This window comes from Hermetia illucens, chromosome 3 (assembly GCF_905115235.1).
Source record: "Hermetia illucens chromosome 3, iHerIll2.2.curated.20191125, whole genome shotgun sequence".
Lineage (NCBI taxonomy): Eukaryota > Metazoa > Arthropoda > Insecta > Diptera > Stratiomyidae > Hermetia > Hermetia illucens.
Genome location: NC_051851.1, coordinates 5354565 through 5370199, shown reverse-complemented (window position 1 = coordinate 5370199; position 15635 = coordinate 5354565). Strand labels below are relative to the sequence as shown.

At 44.9% G+C, this 15635-nt stretch overlaps 1 protein-coding gene across 1 annotated transcript in view; it reads left to right on the top strand.

The window, feature by feature from the left end:
• LOC119652780 (acyl-CoA desaturase 1-like) overlaps nt 1–15635 on the top strand; it is a 54217-nt gene that overhangs the window by 31582 nt on the left and 7000 nt on the right. Inside the window, exons 2-4 of the mRNA XM_038057092.1 lie at nt 9218–9645; nt 9994–10124; nt 10209–10343. Coding sequence (XP_037913020.1) covers nt 9237–9645; nt 9994–10124; nt 10209–10343 — 675 coding nt within the window. The 5' untranslated portion in view covers nt 9218–9236. The remainder of the gene's footprint in view (nt 1–9217; nt 9646–9993; nt 10125–10208; nt 10344–15635) is intronic.

Genomic DNA, 15635 nt, shown 5'->3' with positions numbered 1-15635 from the left:
GAGAGACAGTATAGCTTCTGTACTGGCACTTGTTTTCCGTTGCCATAGCAAGTACGTCCTAGAAATCTTTGTAGGTTTCAAAGGCGCATTTGATTACCTAAATTGATCGTCCGTGTTGTTGAAACTTTTCGAGTGTAACCACCAGGAATTAGCTCTACGGAAGAGCTATTTCCATAGTGAGAAAGCATTCGTCCAGGGTGTCAACGAGCGTGTGTAGGTGAATATAAAGCGCAGCTGCCCACAGGGATCTATCGCAGGTCCATTTATATGGAACCTGTTGATGGACGAACTGTTCGGTGAGCTTTCTACTGTTCCCGAATGTGTTGCCTACCCAGAAGATCTCATCATTTTTGTCGAGGGAAATAGTCGACTTGAGCTCGAGCAACGGAATACAAGTACATGTGCATCGTTAACAAGTGGTCTCTTAAAGCCAGTGTCGCGGTCTCAACGAATAAAATCCTCATGAAGATGCTGAAAGGCTGCGTCCACCCTTGGTTAAATCGAATGGAGTTTCTTTGAAATCCTTGGGTCCGCACCTGCATGAGTTCAAGCGACGGTTGATTAAATCGGTGTATATGTTGAGGCGTTTGGTGAGGTATGAGTGGGGTCTAATCAAGAGAGCTGCTAGATCCATATATGTGGGACTCTTCCTTCATATTCTACGTACGGGTCCCCTATGTTGTATAACCTTGCCATGACGGCACAGGGCAGGAAACTGTTCTACCCTTATCAGCAAGTGGCGTTGGTAGCGTGTCTTCCTACTACTATTAGCTTTTCACCTGGGTGCTAATATTGTAGGTTTCTATTTCGAACCTAATACCTTGCTATGGGCTTCGCAAAAATGTGTTCCGAGATGTCATTGTTTGACAATATTCGGAGAGTTTCGGCTTTTCACACTAAACAAATCTACCTTCTACCATAGGCCGCATGTCGGGTATCAATCGACTCAGTTTTGAATCAGTGCCTGAGACATACTAAAGTAATAACCCCAGAGAAGCGCAGTACAGACCACATTGACCCCAAGGGTACGGTTATTTCCTCGGAATGAAGTGCTTTACCACGCTTCAAAACAGGAGGCAATTAGATAATTACAGGAATTTCTGTTTGTAGGATAACACCTTAAAGGCTTACCAAACAACTGTAGTTGACTTAGGCAAACTGATGACACTTTCACTCGTAGACGTAATCCTGACAAGAGTATAATAATAATCGTTGGCGCAAGAATTCATATTGGATCAGGGCCTTGAAGCCTCCATAGCACACTGTGAGGGCAATGTGATCAGCATTGCGCTCGCCCGAGATTAGTACCCTGATTTGACTCAGGTGCTCATTCACGGCTGTGTCAACTGGTATCCGACATCTGTCACGGTAACAGATTCCTCTACCCCAGGGAGATTTGGACCGCGACCTTCCCCTACGACAGCCCAGCGCTCTAACCACTTGAGCCATCCGGACAAGAGTATGGGCTTCAAAAAATGCTTCTTCTAACGTCGTTAAATTTTTCTGTCCAAGTGTGATAAGGATTATGGATTCTACTACGCCGACTGCGGCACTTGAAGTTATCCTAAATTTACCCCCCATCCACTTGGAGGTGAAACGGAAAGCAACCAATGACGCATATAGGCTCGATACCATTGGGGCGTGGAAAGGCGGCCAATCAAACGGGCATGCGTCTATATGGAAATTCCTTGAAAAACATCCGGTAGCCCCGATGCCGACCGATCATATGGTTTCCAGATTCGTCTTTGAAAAGACATACACTGTCGTAATCACCGAAAGAGAAGAATGGTCGACAAGTGGCCATGAGTCTTTTCAGATTACAGACCTAATAATCTTCACCGACGGGTCAGTCACGGAGGATGGATCGGGTGCAGGCGTGTTCTCGGAGAATCCGATTATAGAACTGGTCCGACCCCTCGCAAAAATGACGACCATATTCCAGGCGGAGATATATGCCATTTCATTGGCAGCAGAAGAATGTCTGCGACAAAAATGAAGGGTCGCACCATTCGAATCTGTTCCGACAGTCGGGCGGCATTATCAGCACTAGATGGCAACAACATATCAAGCCAGTTGGTGTGGAGTTGTCATCAGGTGCTGCTGAAACTTGGCCGACTAAACGAAACATTCCTGATGTGGGTGCCGGGGCACTCTAACATCGCCGGTAATGAGGGGGCTGGCTCGCCGAGGGTCTGGATCCACAATGGTGGGACCAGAACCAGCTCTTGGAATCCGACCATCTACTGTCAAGTCTACTCTGAAGGGCGAAATTGCAAGGATTCACGCAACCGAGTGGAGAAATTTGGACTCTTGCCGGCAAGCAAATCCTTGTGAAGGAGCTTAGGGCCACTAGAGCGGCATTTTTGTTGTCCCTTAAGAAGTGGGACATGAAAACCCTAGTAGGGCTTTTGACGGGACACTGCTCCTTAAACTACCATATGGAAAAGATTGGGGTAGTGGTTTCGGCTGTGTGCAGCCAATGTGAGAAGGAGGAGGAGACAGCCCTGCACTTTTTATGCAGCTGCCCGGCATCCTCAGATCTCAGACGAAGACACCTTGGCAATGTTTTCTTCAATGAAGAATCTGCACACTCTCTGCCTCTGGAGAATGTTCTCAGATTCGCTAAAGCCTCCGAACACCGTAGGTGGGAAGCCATTGAATAGGCAACTTACGGGGATAGTACAATGGGCCTAATAATGGCCTGAGTGCTCGGAGCTGCGGCTCCCCCCATTTAACTAAACTAACTAAAACTAACTAAGCCACCCTGCTTTGGTTCTCTCCACATCGAACTGTGTGTTTCCTAACGAAACTATTCTCACACTGATGGTGGACTCAAAGAGTATTGCCCGCACAAGTATCCCCTTTTTTGGCACGTCATGGACAATGATGTACTTGACGTTCAACAATTGGATAACGCCAAAAACAGCGTTAGTTGCGGTGACAAAACATCTTGAGGATGTCGAGTTGTGCTCAAGTAAAGATGAAGAAATACGCGGGACAAAAATTTTAAATATCGAATAGCAGACGCAGGCGATTTGCAGAATACTTGCAAGTAGATTCCTCAGACAGGAAAGGGGAAGAAAGGAAAGTGGTTATCATCGGCCCCGGAATAGAGACACAAAAAGAAGGAACGAACACTGAAAGGATAATGATAATAATTTCTGGTATAAGAAATTTACCAGCGTGCACAGTCGGTTGGCACGCAGTATAGATGAGGTCATGAGTCGGCCGGAGGAATTTCCACCTTTCCTCACTGCGGGGATTACCTACCTTATCCCTAAGAAGGACACAGTGCAGGACCCCGCAGACACAAGACCGATCACTTGCTTACCAACCCTCTACAAATTCATCACGTCCATTATTAGTGGAAGGATCAATGCGCACCTCGAGACCAACAACATTCTGTCCGAGGAGCAGAAGGGCTGCCGAGTTGGGTCAAGGGGTTGCAAAGAGCAACTCATTATCGACTCAGTAGTTGTAGGACAAGCAACTAGAGGCCAAAGAAACATCTTCAGTTGCTATATCGATTATGCCAAGGCTTTTGATAACGTTCCGCATACCTGGCTAATCGACATCCTATATCTGTATCGCATTGATCCGAAACTAATAAAGTTTTTGGCGACAGTCATGGAAGGGTGGCATACCACCTTATCGGTGCGTACATCTGAGGGTGCTAATACCTCAGAGCCCATCCGTATACGGAGGTGCATCTTCCAGGGGGATTCATTGAGTCCTCTTTGGTTTTGTATGGCACTGAACCCCCTTTCATGGCTACTGAATGATGCTAGAGGGCATGGTTTTGCAATAAAATATGGCTTACGTGCTAAGTGCGAACTGACACACTTGATGTACCTAGATGACATCAAGCTGTATGCTGGTACTGACAACCATCTTAGAAGTCTGTTACGAATAATAGACATGTTCAGCCGTGATATTCGGATGGAGTTTGGATTAGACAAGTGTCGAATCCAAGCCATCCGCAAAGGTCATCACGAGCCACATGCCGGACATAGCATTGGTGACCTCCACATCGAAGCTATGACCGAGACAGACTTCTACAAGTACCTAGGAATTCTGCAAGGAACCCATGCTCGAGTTGGTGATCTGAAGGATGCTCTGCTGTCCGAATTCCTGCGACGTGTTAAGCTGGTGCTGAAATCGCATCTCTCGGGGAAGAATAAAATAAGCGCGTTGAATGTATTCGCTATCCCTTCACTGGCTTATGCATTCGGAATATTGCTGTGGACGAAGACCGATCTGGAAAACGTCCAGCGGCGGATACGGACAACTATGTCCAAATTCCGAATGCATCACCCAAAGTCTGCCGTGGAGCGGATGAACCTGCCTCGTGACATCGAAAGTAGGGGCGTGGTTGACGTGGCGGCACAACATCATCGCCAAGTCGACTCGCTGCGCGCTTATTTTTACAGCAAAGAGCAGGCGAGTCCCTTGCATGCGGCTGTCTGTAAGGCAGACTGTGGACTGACTCCACTTAACTTGAAGGATCGATCTTTCAATCCTCTGAGTGGGGTGAAGTCGGACCAAGAGCGGATCGATGAATGGAAGTCGAAGGCAATGCACGGTAAACACGTGAGTTGTCTTTGGCAGCCATTTGTCGATTTGCATTTGTCGAACAGATGGCTGTGTGCTGGGGAGCTCTTTGCTGAGACGGAGGGGTTCATGTGTGCCATTCAGGATGGCGTGGTCGCCACCCGAGCTTATAAAAAGCTCATCCTGAAAGAACGGGTGGAGAACGACCAGTGCAGAATGTGTGGTTTGGCGTTAGAGACGTTGGACCATCTCATTTCTGGCTCTACTGTTATGGCACCGGTGCAATACATCACCAGGCATAATGCTGTATGTAAGGTTATCCATCAAAACGTTGCATATAAGCATGGGCTGATCACGGGAACATGTCCGGTTTACCGATATGAGCCGCAAGCGGTACTTGATAGTTCTGCTTACAGCATGTATTAGGACCGGCAAGTTCTGACTGATCGCCATACCGCAAACAATAAGCCTGACGTACTGTTAGTTGACAAGACGGGTCGCTCCGCGTATATTATTGATGTTGCTATCCCCCATAATAGCAACATTGAACGGAAATACGTGGAGAAGAAGGTGAACTATGAGCCATTGGCTCGGGAAATCAAAGAAATTTGGCGTCTCGAGCGGGTGGTTGTAGTTCCCATAATATTGTCAGCTATAGGTATTGTACCTGAATCCCTGACGGCTTCCCTTGATGTCCTGGGACTTTCGCACAGTCTGGTTCAAACCATGCAGAAGTACACCATTCTGCATACGTGCTCGATGTTGCGGGGAGTACTCTCTCTCACTAACCTACCACCGGCCACCACCACCAGCGCCCCTTTAGTTTTTAAGTAGGTAGGATCGTCCGAGCCTAAATGCTTGGCACTTAGTGCTAGTATTAGGTAAAATCCGGTATCTGCCGAGATTGTGATAACTCGGAAATAATATACTCACCTTAGAAGTCTATTGTGAATAGTAGACATGTTCAGCCGTGATATTCAGATGGGGTTTAGATTAGACAAGTGTCGAATCCAAGCCTTCCGCAAAGTTCATCACGAGAATATTTCAAGTAGATTTCAACTGAAGAATTTCTTCTTCCTCCACTACCACAATCATTTCTGGCATTTGGAGCAACTCCACCCGTCAGCGCAACTCGGGGGTGTAACTGAGTGGAATATGTTATTCGGATGGAACCTGGCGCCCCCCTCTCTGAGTTTGTGGTCTTGTCTATGGTTCCAATGGGCGCTCCGCCTAAGTGTTGTCAATCCTTATGTTCATGTTGACCAACTTAGGCTCACCTATAGGCGAGGAGTCTCGTCTCATAAAGATCTGTTGAGGCAGTCTAAAGAAGAAAATTGGGAGCGATTCGTTGTTAAGCGTAGTAATGACCCTTGGGGTGGGCTCTATCGGATATGTAGAGGGAAACGTAGTCGCGATATAGCCGACATCAAGGTGAACGATGAACCTATTCTGACTTGACATGATAGTGTTTGTGCTATGCTGGATGAACAATTTCCGAGATCTGAGCCTTCGGTGTCTCCTGACGGTCGTGCTGAATTCCTCCCCTGAGGTATTGTGAGATCGAAGAGAGAATGGCGAGGCTCAAGTTTTGGAAGTCTGGCTGGGATAGGATGCCTGGCGAGATGTGCAAAGCCATCTCATGTCTAGTGTCTGTTTGAATGTTACTTATGGCAGGGTTATTTCCCTGCATTCTGGAAGACTGCCAGGGTCGTTGTGCTCTTGAAGTCACCAGAGGGTAATCTCCGGTCGTACAGGACCATATCTCTTCTCTCGGTCCTTGGCAAGGTCATGGAGAAGATTATAGTTCAGCGACTGGGGGTGAAAACATCCCATCCGGTACTGGCAGATCCACCGACGACGCTTTAATGTATATGAAGAACTTTGTTTTCCGTTGTCATAGCTAGTACGTCTTTGGAATCTTTGTAAGTTTCAAAGGCGCATTTGATTACTTAATTTGATCGTCCGTGTTGTCGAAACTTTTTGAGTGTGATTCCCAGGAATTGGATCTGTGGAAGAGCTACTTCTATGGTAAAAAAGCATTCATCCAAGGTGTCAACGAGCGTGTGTGGTTGAGTGTGGAGCGCGCCTGCCCACAGGGTCAGATAACAGATCCAGTGACGTCGTTAGCCTGTCTTCCTGTATGTCGTACGGTCTCGACCTACCCCATGCAGGTCTTGTTGGGTGTTCCTCTTCTTGATCTAGAGGTAGTCCGGCGTGGAATCAGTTACACCTGTTCCATCGACTACCAGTAGCGAAGAAGGAACATGACTCCCTGCGATGCTACTCATGCCCAGTGAAAGAGCCAGTGAAGCTAATCCAGCAAGGCCAACCATAAAGACTCTAGTAGTCAAAGGGAGCCCATACTATGGACCGATGCTGTTACACAACCAAAGTTAAGGTAAATAACGTATCCTCGGGATTAACGGCACTTAGAGCACTTGTCGATTTTGATTTACAACGGCCTTTACAGGCCCTACATTTCCGCATACTTTCATATCATAAAATTACTTCGTATATCAGTGTAACCAGGATGAAGGCATATCGAGAAGTTGGGATAAGGTTAAGCCAATAGAACTGATCATAACATCTGCTGGTCACTACTATCTGGTATCTATTGTCCCCCCGTACCGCTTACTCTCGTTAGGATCATGTTTGCAAAGGCATTAAGGAGGCCCTCATTGGCCTAACTAAGTTTCTACGCTCTCTTCGGAATGAGCGAGTAATTGGAATTGAAAAAGTATGAAGGTGACACTGACGCTAACTCCCCAATCCTTAAACAGAAGATGACACTGGTTTCTTCGTTACAAAACTCAGTTTGAGAAGATATGCTTGATCTCTTTTATTTGGTGAACCCTATACAGGTTTTGTATTTAGCTACTCATTCGATTTACTTTTCTTGTACCTTCTGTCGCCTATACTCACCATTGCTGATAGCTCCGGATACTAACGTTCCTAAAGCCACTATTATTCCGAACTAGCGTTTCATCTACGTATGAATAACATAGTAGTTATTTGAAGTCTTGTGGTACAAGGATTACAGGGAATATCTTTTCCCAGGAGCTAACTTAAGAAAAAGAAAGTTATCTTAGCCAAGGCGACGAAAACTTAAGTCGTGATTCTAATCCTACTAGCCTTTCACCTGGGTGCTAATATTGTAAATTTCTATTCCTAACGTCAATACCTTGCTATGGGTCTCGCCAAAAATGTGTCCCGAGATCGTTTGGCAATATTCAGAGAGCAAATCGCGGCCCAAACTTCATTTCTGGCAAAACGATTTCTACCATAGGCCGGATGTCGGATATCAAACGACTCAGTTTTGAATGAATGCCTGAGTCAAACTGAAGTAATAATCCCAGACAAGCGCAGTACAGACCACATTGGCCCCAAGGGTACGGTGATTTCCTCAAAATGAAGCGCTTTAACACGCTTCAAGGCAGTAGGCAATTTGATAATTTCAGGAATTTCCGTTTGTAGGATAACACCTTAAAGGCTTATCAAACGACTATAGTAGACTTAGGTAAACTTAGGTAGACACTTTCACTCGTATGCGTAATCCTGACAACAGTATGGGCTTCAAAAAATGCTTCCCCTAACATCGTTAAAGATTTCAGTCCATTGACACCTGTAAACTCTAATAAGGATTATGGACTCTAAGGCACCTTGCTTTGGTTCTCTCCACATCGAACTATGTGTTTCCGAACGACGGTTGATATTTCCGTCTCTCTTTAGTTTTCTCGGCAGCCACCCAGAGGTAACACGGCTTTGGTATGACAAAGATGGTGGACTCAAAGATTATTGCCACCACAAGTATCTCTCTGTTTTGGAAAATGATGTACTTGACGTTCAACTAGTGGATAACGCCAAAAACAGCGTAAGCTGCGGTGACAAAACATCTTGAGGATGTCGAGTTGTGCTTAAGTGAAGATGAGGGAATACGCGGGACAAGAATTATAAATACCGAATAGCAAACGCAGGCAATATGCAGAATACTTGCAAGTAGATTCTCCAGGCCTGGTGAAAGGGGGAGAAAGGAAAATGGTTATCATCGGCCCCAGAATAGAGACACAAAAAAAAGGAACGAACACTGAAAGGATAATGATGATAATAATTTTCACCCCAGGCCCGAATTTTCTCCCCAGACCGGGGACTACATCGACCTTTGTAAAACAAAATCATAATGTATTCTTTCACTTTATGAGGCTAACTCGGTCACTTATTCAGGTTCATTCTTACCCAATGTGTGTTCACTGAAGGCACTTTTCAATTTTCATTATCACGGAATAAAAAATTTAATTATTTAATTAATTAATTTAATTTTTTAATTAAATAATTTAATTTAATTTTTAAGCACATAAACTGGAGAAAAATTCTATATCTAAAAAGTGCAACTGCAAAGTATACAGGCTAACAATTTAGAAAAGAAAAAATGCTATTCCGTCGGAGGAACAACTGGATGTACATTCTCAGCAATACGAGCATAGGCCGAAGCTGGCTATAGGCTTTGGAGACGCCGGCAATGCCATTTGTTTCAGTTTTCTGCCCTTCCATTCTACAATACCCTTTAGATATAGTCATAAAATATTTAGATTTATTTTAAAAATCAAAAATCTCAATCGATTATTTCAATGAACAAATTTTTAATAAAATTAATTTTTATCTTTTCCAGAAATTTCAAAACATCCAAAATGGGAGCCGAAGCAGAATCTCTATTAGTCAATCGACATCGTACAAAACTCGATACAGATGTCATAATCAAGAAGAATTTCTCTGATGAGGAAACTGATCACAAAAAACATTCATCTGTTGATTATCTTCAAGAACGGATAGCAATTGAACGTGTTCCAGATACAGATAATAATGGCAATGATGACAATGGAAACCATTCGAATAATTCAACAAATGATACGACAAACAAAACAAAAGTTATCCTTGATAAAAGCAATCTATTACCCGCTGATATAGGAACAGATTTCAATTTCAAAAGAAAGATAGTCTGGAAAAATGCTATTGGATTTCTTTTTTTACATTTACTAGCTGTGTATGGTTTGATAATACAACTTTTAGGATATGCTGATTTTCGAACTATTTTGTATAGTAAGTGGTTTTTTTTTAAATTTGTATCTGTATCTAAAAATATTTAGACTTATTAATTCATTTTTAAGACAATATTTGTCCAGAATATTCACTTTTCAAAGGTTATTTTTAAACAAAAACCATTAAAAGATTTTTCCTTTTTTTGCGAATTTTGTTTTCCTCTGATATAGATACGATACCTCGGGAACCATTCCCCGAAAAAAAAAACAGAAAATTTTGCCAAAAAATGGATTAATCTTAATCTCCACCCCAATTGCCCCCCTTAACATTTTTTTTAATTTTTTCTCTCTCCATAACAAATAATTAAAAAAATAAATAAAATTTTTTTCTTTTCTATTTTATCTTTAGCTACTTTTTTGATTATTGCAAGCGGTATGGGTGTTACAATGGGAGCGCATAGATTATTTACACATCGGTCATTCAAAGCAAAGACCTGGGTTCGAGTTCTTCTATTGTGGATGCATACTATGGCCGGCCAGGTAATTTGCATATTCATTTGTATCTTAATTTGCCTTTACTGATTTCATTTTCTTATCTATCTTTTCTTTTTCGCCACTATGAAGAACTGCATGTACGTTTGGGTACGTGACCATAGACAACATCATAAATATTCAGACACTGATGCCGATCCACATAATGCTTCGCGTGGATTCTTCTTTTCTCATGTTGGGTGGTTGATGTCCAAGAAACATCCATTGGTAAGTTTTTTAGAAAATTTCGTTATTAATATTTATAGTGAAAGATTTGAAAAGGACCTATCCAATGATCTACGTCAACTTCAGTTAAAATGTCCCATCAAATCATAGCTAGGCTCGTTGGCGAAAAAAGGGGGCGGGGGGACTAAAGAGCTTTCTCATATAATAGATACTGTATCTCGGGAACCAGTTGTGCCCTTATCAATACTGAAATGGGAGGAGAACTCGCGCACTACTAACAGTACGGTGCAAGGGATTTCTCGGATGCAAGCATCGAAGCCATTCTAATGGACAGTAACGCGGCCATTAGGACTTTGTACTCAATGGCGATATTCTCCAGACTAATGAACCAACACAGGGGTACATTGAACAGTCTGGGCGGAACGCTTGAAGTCCTTCTTTGAGTTCCCGCTTCTAGGAACATAGAGGGGAGTGAACGAGTTGGCGAACAGACCAAGCGTGAGATGTGATTGCAGGAGGCATATACAAATGCGTTAACACGGACCCTGACCTATAGGGGGTTGACAAAGCTGCAAAGAGGAGGGTATTCCCTCTGCAAAGAGGAGGGTGTTCCCTCGCTCCCGCCTTCAGAGACCTCCTCTTCCATTGCTCAGCACTAGCTTGAACCAGGCTGCAGACACTAGTTAAACGGATCTCAAACCGACCTCTAGTTGCAGAGTGGGAGAACCTAGTCGGCTGGCTCTATTCCCCTTGCTCTTATCACAGCAGTCATGGTCTTAGGAGTTTCTGGTAGTGCTAATATTGTCTGCAGAAGCCTCCTTTCTCCTGTAAGATACTACATCATATCGTACTTAGCTTTCTCGTGTCTTTACTCAAGTCGTTCCCTGATATTAGAGATGAGTTTGTGCTTGCATCAGCTCTTCGGATTGTTGTCTGATTCATTCTCTTTGATACAATAATTACGTTTACATCGATTGTCATCAAGTACCGTCTAATTAACATTAAGTAATAGACCGAGTCTATCTTCTTCCGACTTCGCGAACTTTTCCGCGTTTCTGCTTACACCGCTTCAACTGGGAACCGTGGAACCACCAAAAGGTATTACTTCAGGACGGAGTCAGCTCACTCTAGTTTAGTCACCTTTCTTCTCTACGCGGCGTAGGTAACCGCGCTTTTCTTCTCTCTTCTGGCTTTCGCAGTTTATTTTGAATAGAGGTGATCATGGAATTGACCACAACTCAATCCTCTTCACGTGCTACCATCCTTAGTACCAGATTTTCTGGTACCAGCACCTCTCCTAGTTTCATCTAGATTCCTCCTTTCTTCCACAAATCTTGGACAGTGGAAGAATACATGCTCTGGGTCCTCTGGGACTCCCTCGCAATTTGGACAGTCGGGTGAGGTCTCCAATTTAAACCTGTGAAGGTATTGGAGATATCCTCCATGTCTCTCCATGGGTGAGATTATAATTAATCTCACCGTGTCGTCTCTCCAACCACTCAATTTAGACAGTCGGGTGACGTCTTCGATCAGCTTGCCACCGAGCCAGAAGAGCGGCTCAGAGGGCGGTAGGTAAAGTCGATCAGGGGCAGAAAAAGTGCGACTATAAGGCAGCCCGCAAAATCCTCAAGCTCGCCATCCAGCGTAGCAAGAGGAAATGCTTTAAGGACCCTGCTCAGAAGCGGACGTAAACCAGTGGGGAAGAGCTTATGGAATCGTGATGGGACGATTCAGAGGCCGTTCATCTCCGCAGATCACGTGTCCCACCCTCTTGCTAAAAATCATCCAGGGGTTATTCCCGCAGCAAGAGGAGAGCACTGACACATTCCAACCATCTCTGAATGTGACGGTAATCCCGCCAGTCACCAGAGACGAACTACTGGAGATCTACAGCAGAATAGGAGACAATAAAGCGTCAGGCCTAGACGGAGTACCGAATAAGGCCCTTAAGCTTGCCGTGAAATCCAGGCCGGACATGTTCGCTGAGTTGTTCGAAGCGTGCATATCCGAAGGAATATTTCCAGCGGCTTGGAAACGACAGAAGTTGGTACTTCTACCTAAGCCTGGTAAACCTCCAGGTGAACCATCGTCATACCGATCCATATGTCTTTTGGACACGGTGGGGAAAATGTTAGAGCGGATAATCTATAATAGATTATTCCCGGTTGTTGTATGGGTTCCGAAAAGCCAGATCAACCATTGATGCCATCAAATTGGTTACTGGCTTGGCCGAAGATGCAATTCATGGAAAGGGTAGTACCAGCAAATATTGCGTGGTAGTAACCCTGGACGTGAAAAATGCATTCAATTCGGCCAATTGGAATCTAATACGCAAATCCCTATCGAAGGTAGGTATTCCCGCCTATCTCGCTGCTATCGTCAATAGTTACTTAACTGAAAGGAGGCTCTGGTATGACACTGATGACGGACCGCAGGAGTATGTTGTTTCCGTGGGTGTCCCACAGGGCTCCGTATTGGGCCCACTATTGTGGAACATCATGTACAATGATGTACTTAATCTTCCCCTTCCGGAGGGAGCCACAGTGGTGGGTTACGCTGACGACATAGCGCTGGTTGTTGTCGCAAAGCATCTCGAAGATGCTGAGTTATACTCAAGCGAGGCAATCAGTGCTGTCAAATGCTGGTTGGAGAGCTCTGGTCTGACGCTTGCGGAGGAAAAAACAGAAGCGGTCCTCACCACGAAGCGCCGGCAGAGAAATTACGCCTGTGTTAGAATCGGGAATAATATCATCACTTCCACGCCGACCATCAAATACTTGGGGGTGGTGATAGACAGGAAGCTCAGCTATAAGCAACACGTACAGTATGTGTGTGATAAATCATCCACTGCCAGTATGGCCCTGGCGAGGATGATGCCGAACGTGGGAGGGCCACGGCATACCTCTAGGTTGCTTATAGCCAGGGTGGTGACCTCAATGATGCTCTATGCGACACCAATTTGGAGCGAGGCATTACGGATGTCAGTTAATAATAGCAAATTGAATGCAGTCTACAGGAGGACAGCTCTGAGGGTATGCTCTACCTTCAGGACTGTCTCAGATAACGCAGCATTCGTCATCTCTGGAATGATGCCGATTGACATCTTGGCAGATGAGATGGCGAATATATACAATGCGAAGCCAATCTCTCCCTTATTGCAGACGAAGAACACTGAGAGGGAGAGATCCATAAATAGATGACAAGAGAGGTGGGAACGCTCGGGAAAGGGTCGGTGGACTTACAGGCTCATTCCTGCCATCAAGGAGTGGTTGGAGAGACGACACGGCGAGATTAATTATAATCTCACCCAGTTTCTCACGGGACATGGAGGATATCTCCAATACCTTCACAGGTTTAAATTGGAGACCTTACCCGACTGTCCAAATTGCGATGGAGTCCCAGAGAACCCAGAGCATGTATTCTTCCACTGTCCGCGATTTTTGGAAGAAAGGAGGAATCTAGAGGAGACTCTAGAAGAGGTGCTGGTACCAGAAAATCTGGTGCCGAAAATGCTAGCACATCAAGAGAATTGGGATGCGGTCAACTGCATGATCGCATCTATTCAAGATAAATTGCAAAAGGCAGAGGAAAGGAGAAAAGCGCGGTCACGTGCGGGGGGGATTAAGCTAGAGTGAGCTAACTCCGCCCCGTGATGTAGTACCTTATGGTGGTTCCGCGGGGCAGGGAGGGAGTCGGGGGTGGTTTTAGTGGGTAAAAATCCCACACGCTGGTGTGTCCAGACCAGTGTCTTTTGAAGATTTCCACCTCCTCAAAAAAAAAGACAGTCGGGTGAGGTGTTCAGTTTAAATCTGTGCCCCGTGAGAGATTGGATGAGATTATAACTAATCCTACCTTTCGCCTCTACAAACGCTTCTTGTTGGCAGTGGTAAGCCTGTGAGTGAAGCACTCAGATGGCTCTCATCATGTTCTTAATTGCTTTGTGCACACTGCATAAAAGGTAGTTCTTATGGGTTAGGGCTATGTTCTTGGGGAGTCAATTGCTAAGCAACCATGAGTTTTCTCTTTTGCCGGCTTTGGTATTAGAGGAGATCGTAAAATTGATGAGCTTCTCCTGAATGGATCTATTTCCTGCAGCTGAAGTACCTACCTCTCGAGCGGATGCGATGGGTGCCGAAACCGCGTTAGTCGGACAGCGATCACTTTTCAACCCGTCATTTTTTGCCTTCGTATTTGATGTTCTTGGCAAAGTCTTACTTCGCTTGAACACCTCCTTCTCCGACTCTAAATCACTTGTAGCATTAGATGCCACGGTGGCCAAGTCGTGCACCACCGAAGCACTGGGGGGGTTTGCTCACTCCCAAAAGCCATGTATGTGGGTTTTACTTTCTAGGTATCCTTCTCATAGCCTTGGTCCATGCACCAAAACCGGGGTCACATCTGATGGGAGATCTGGCCACTCCTCAACAGCTCGGTCTGTCCATCTGTCTTTTTTTTTGTGTCGTTGAAAGGGGTGAAGAGTGGCTCCTGCCAAACGGTCATGTGATGCTTTTACTCACTAAAACTACTTCCTTCTCCTTACGAGACTGCCATTTCGGCAGTATAGGAAATTGTCTCGCCAAAGCGGTAAAGGTATGCGCGATACCCTCCATGTCTTATGAAGTGGATTACGTCGTAGCGTCGTAGTTAACCTCTCCATAGCGCCGGTTTAATCCTCCTTGCGACATCTGGGATAATTCTGTTAGTGCAGCGTCCTTTAAAAAAACCATCCCTTCTCTTTTGCCACTCCAGTATTGCCTCAGTTCATGCCAGTCGCCGATGGGTATAGGATTTGACGATTGCGTATGTTGGGTCATCGAGGTGTCGATCCTCCTTCGCCAAAATGTTGATCGGAACCATGTCTACTATCAGAAGTGCTGTTTCGTCAGAGGTTGTACTGTAGTCGGACGAGCTCCACAGTGTGCTTCTTGCTTCAACGCTAAGGTCCAGACGGTAAGGTCAAGACAAGAAGCCAAGAAATTTTGCTTGGGTCATCTTACATTCAGTAATATTTTCGGAAACAATGTAGGAATCTCGGAAGCCTTTTCTGTGAACTCTTAGGAGTTGGCTTAAAGTTTAATTTTTAGTCAGTCATGACTCGTTTGGTCTTTCATGACTTTTAGGTCAATCATGGCTCTTAAGTATTTGAGCGCTGGTTGCGAATGGACGGTTTGTTCGCCAATCCTAAACTTTATCAATGCTTGCCTTCTTCGCTTGGTAATCAGAACTACCTTGTTTTTTATGATCTCCGAGCGCCAGACCAGCGTCTTCTGGCCAAGATCTGATTTCCTAAATTATGTTGTTTGTCAGAATCTCAACCACTACCTTGTGCCACAA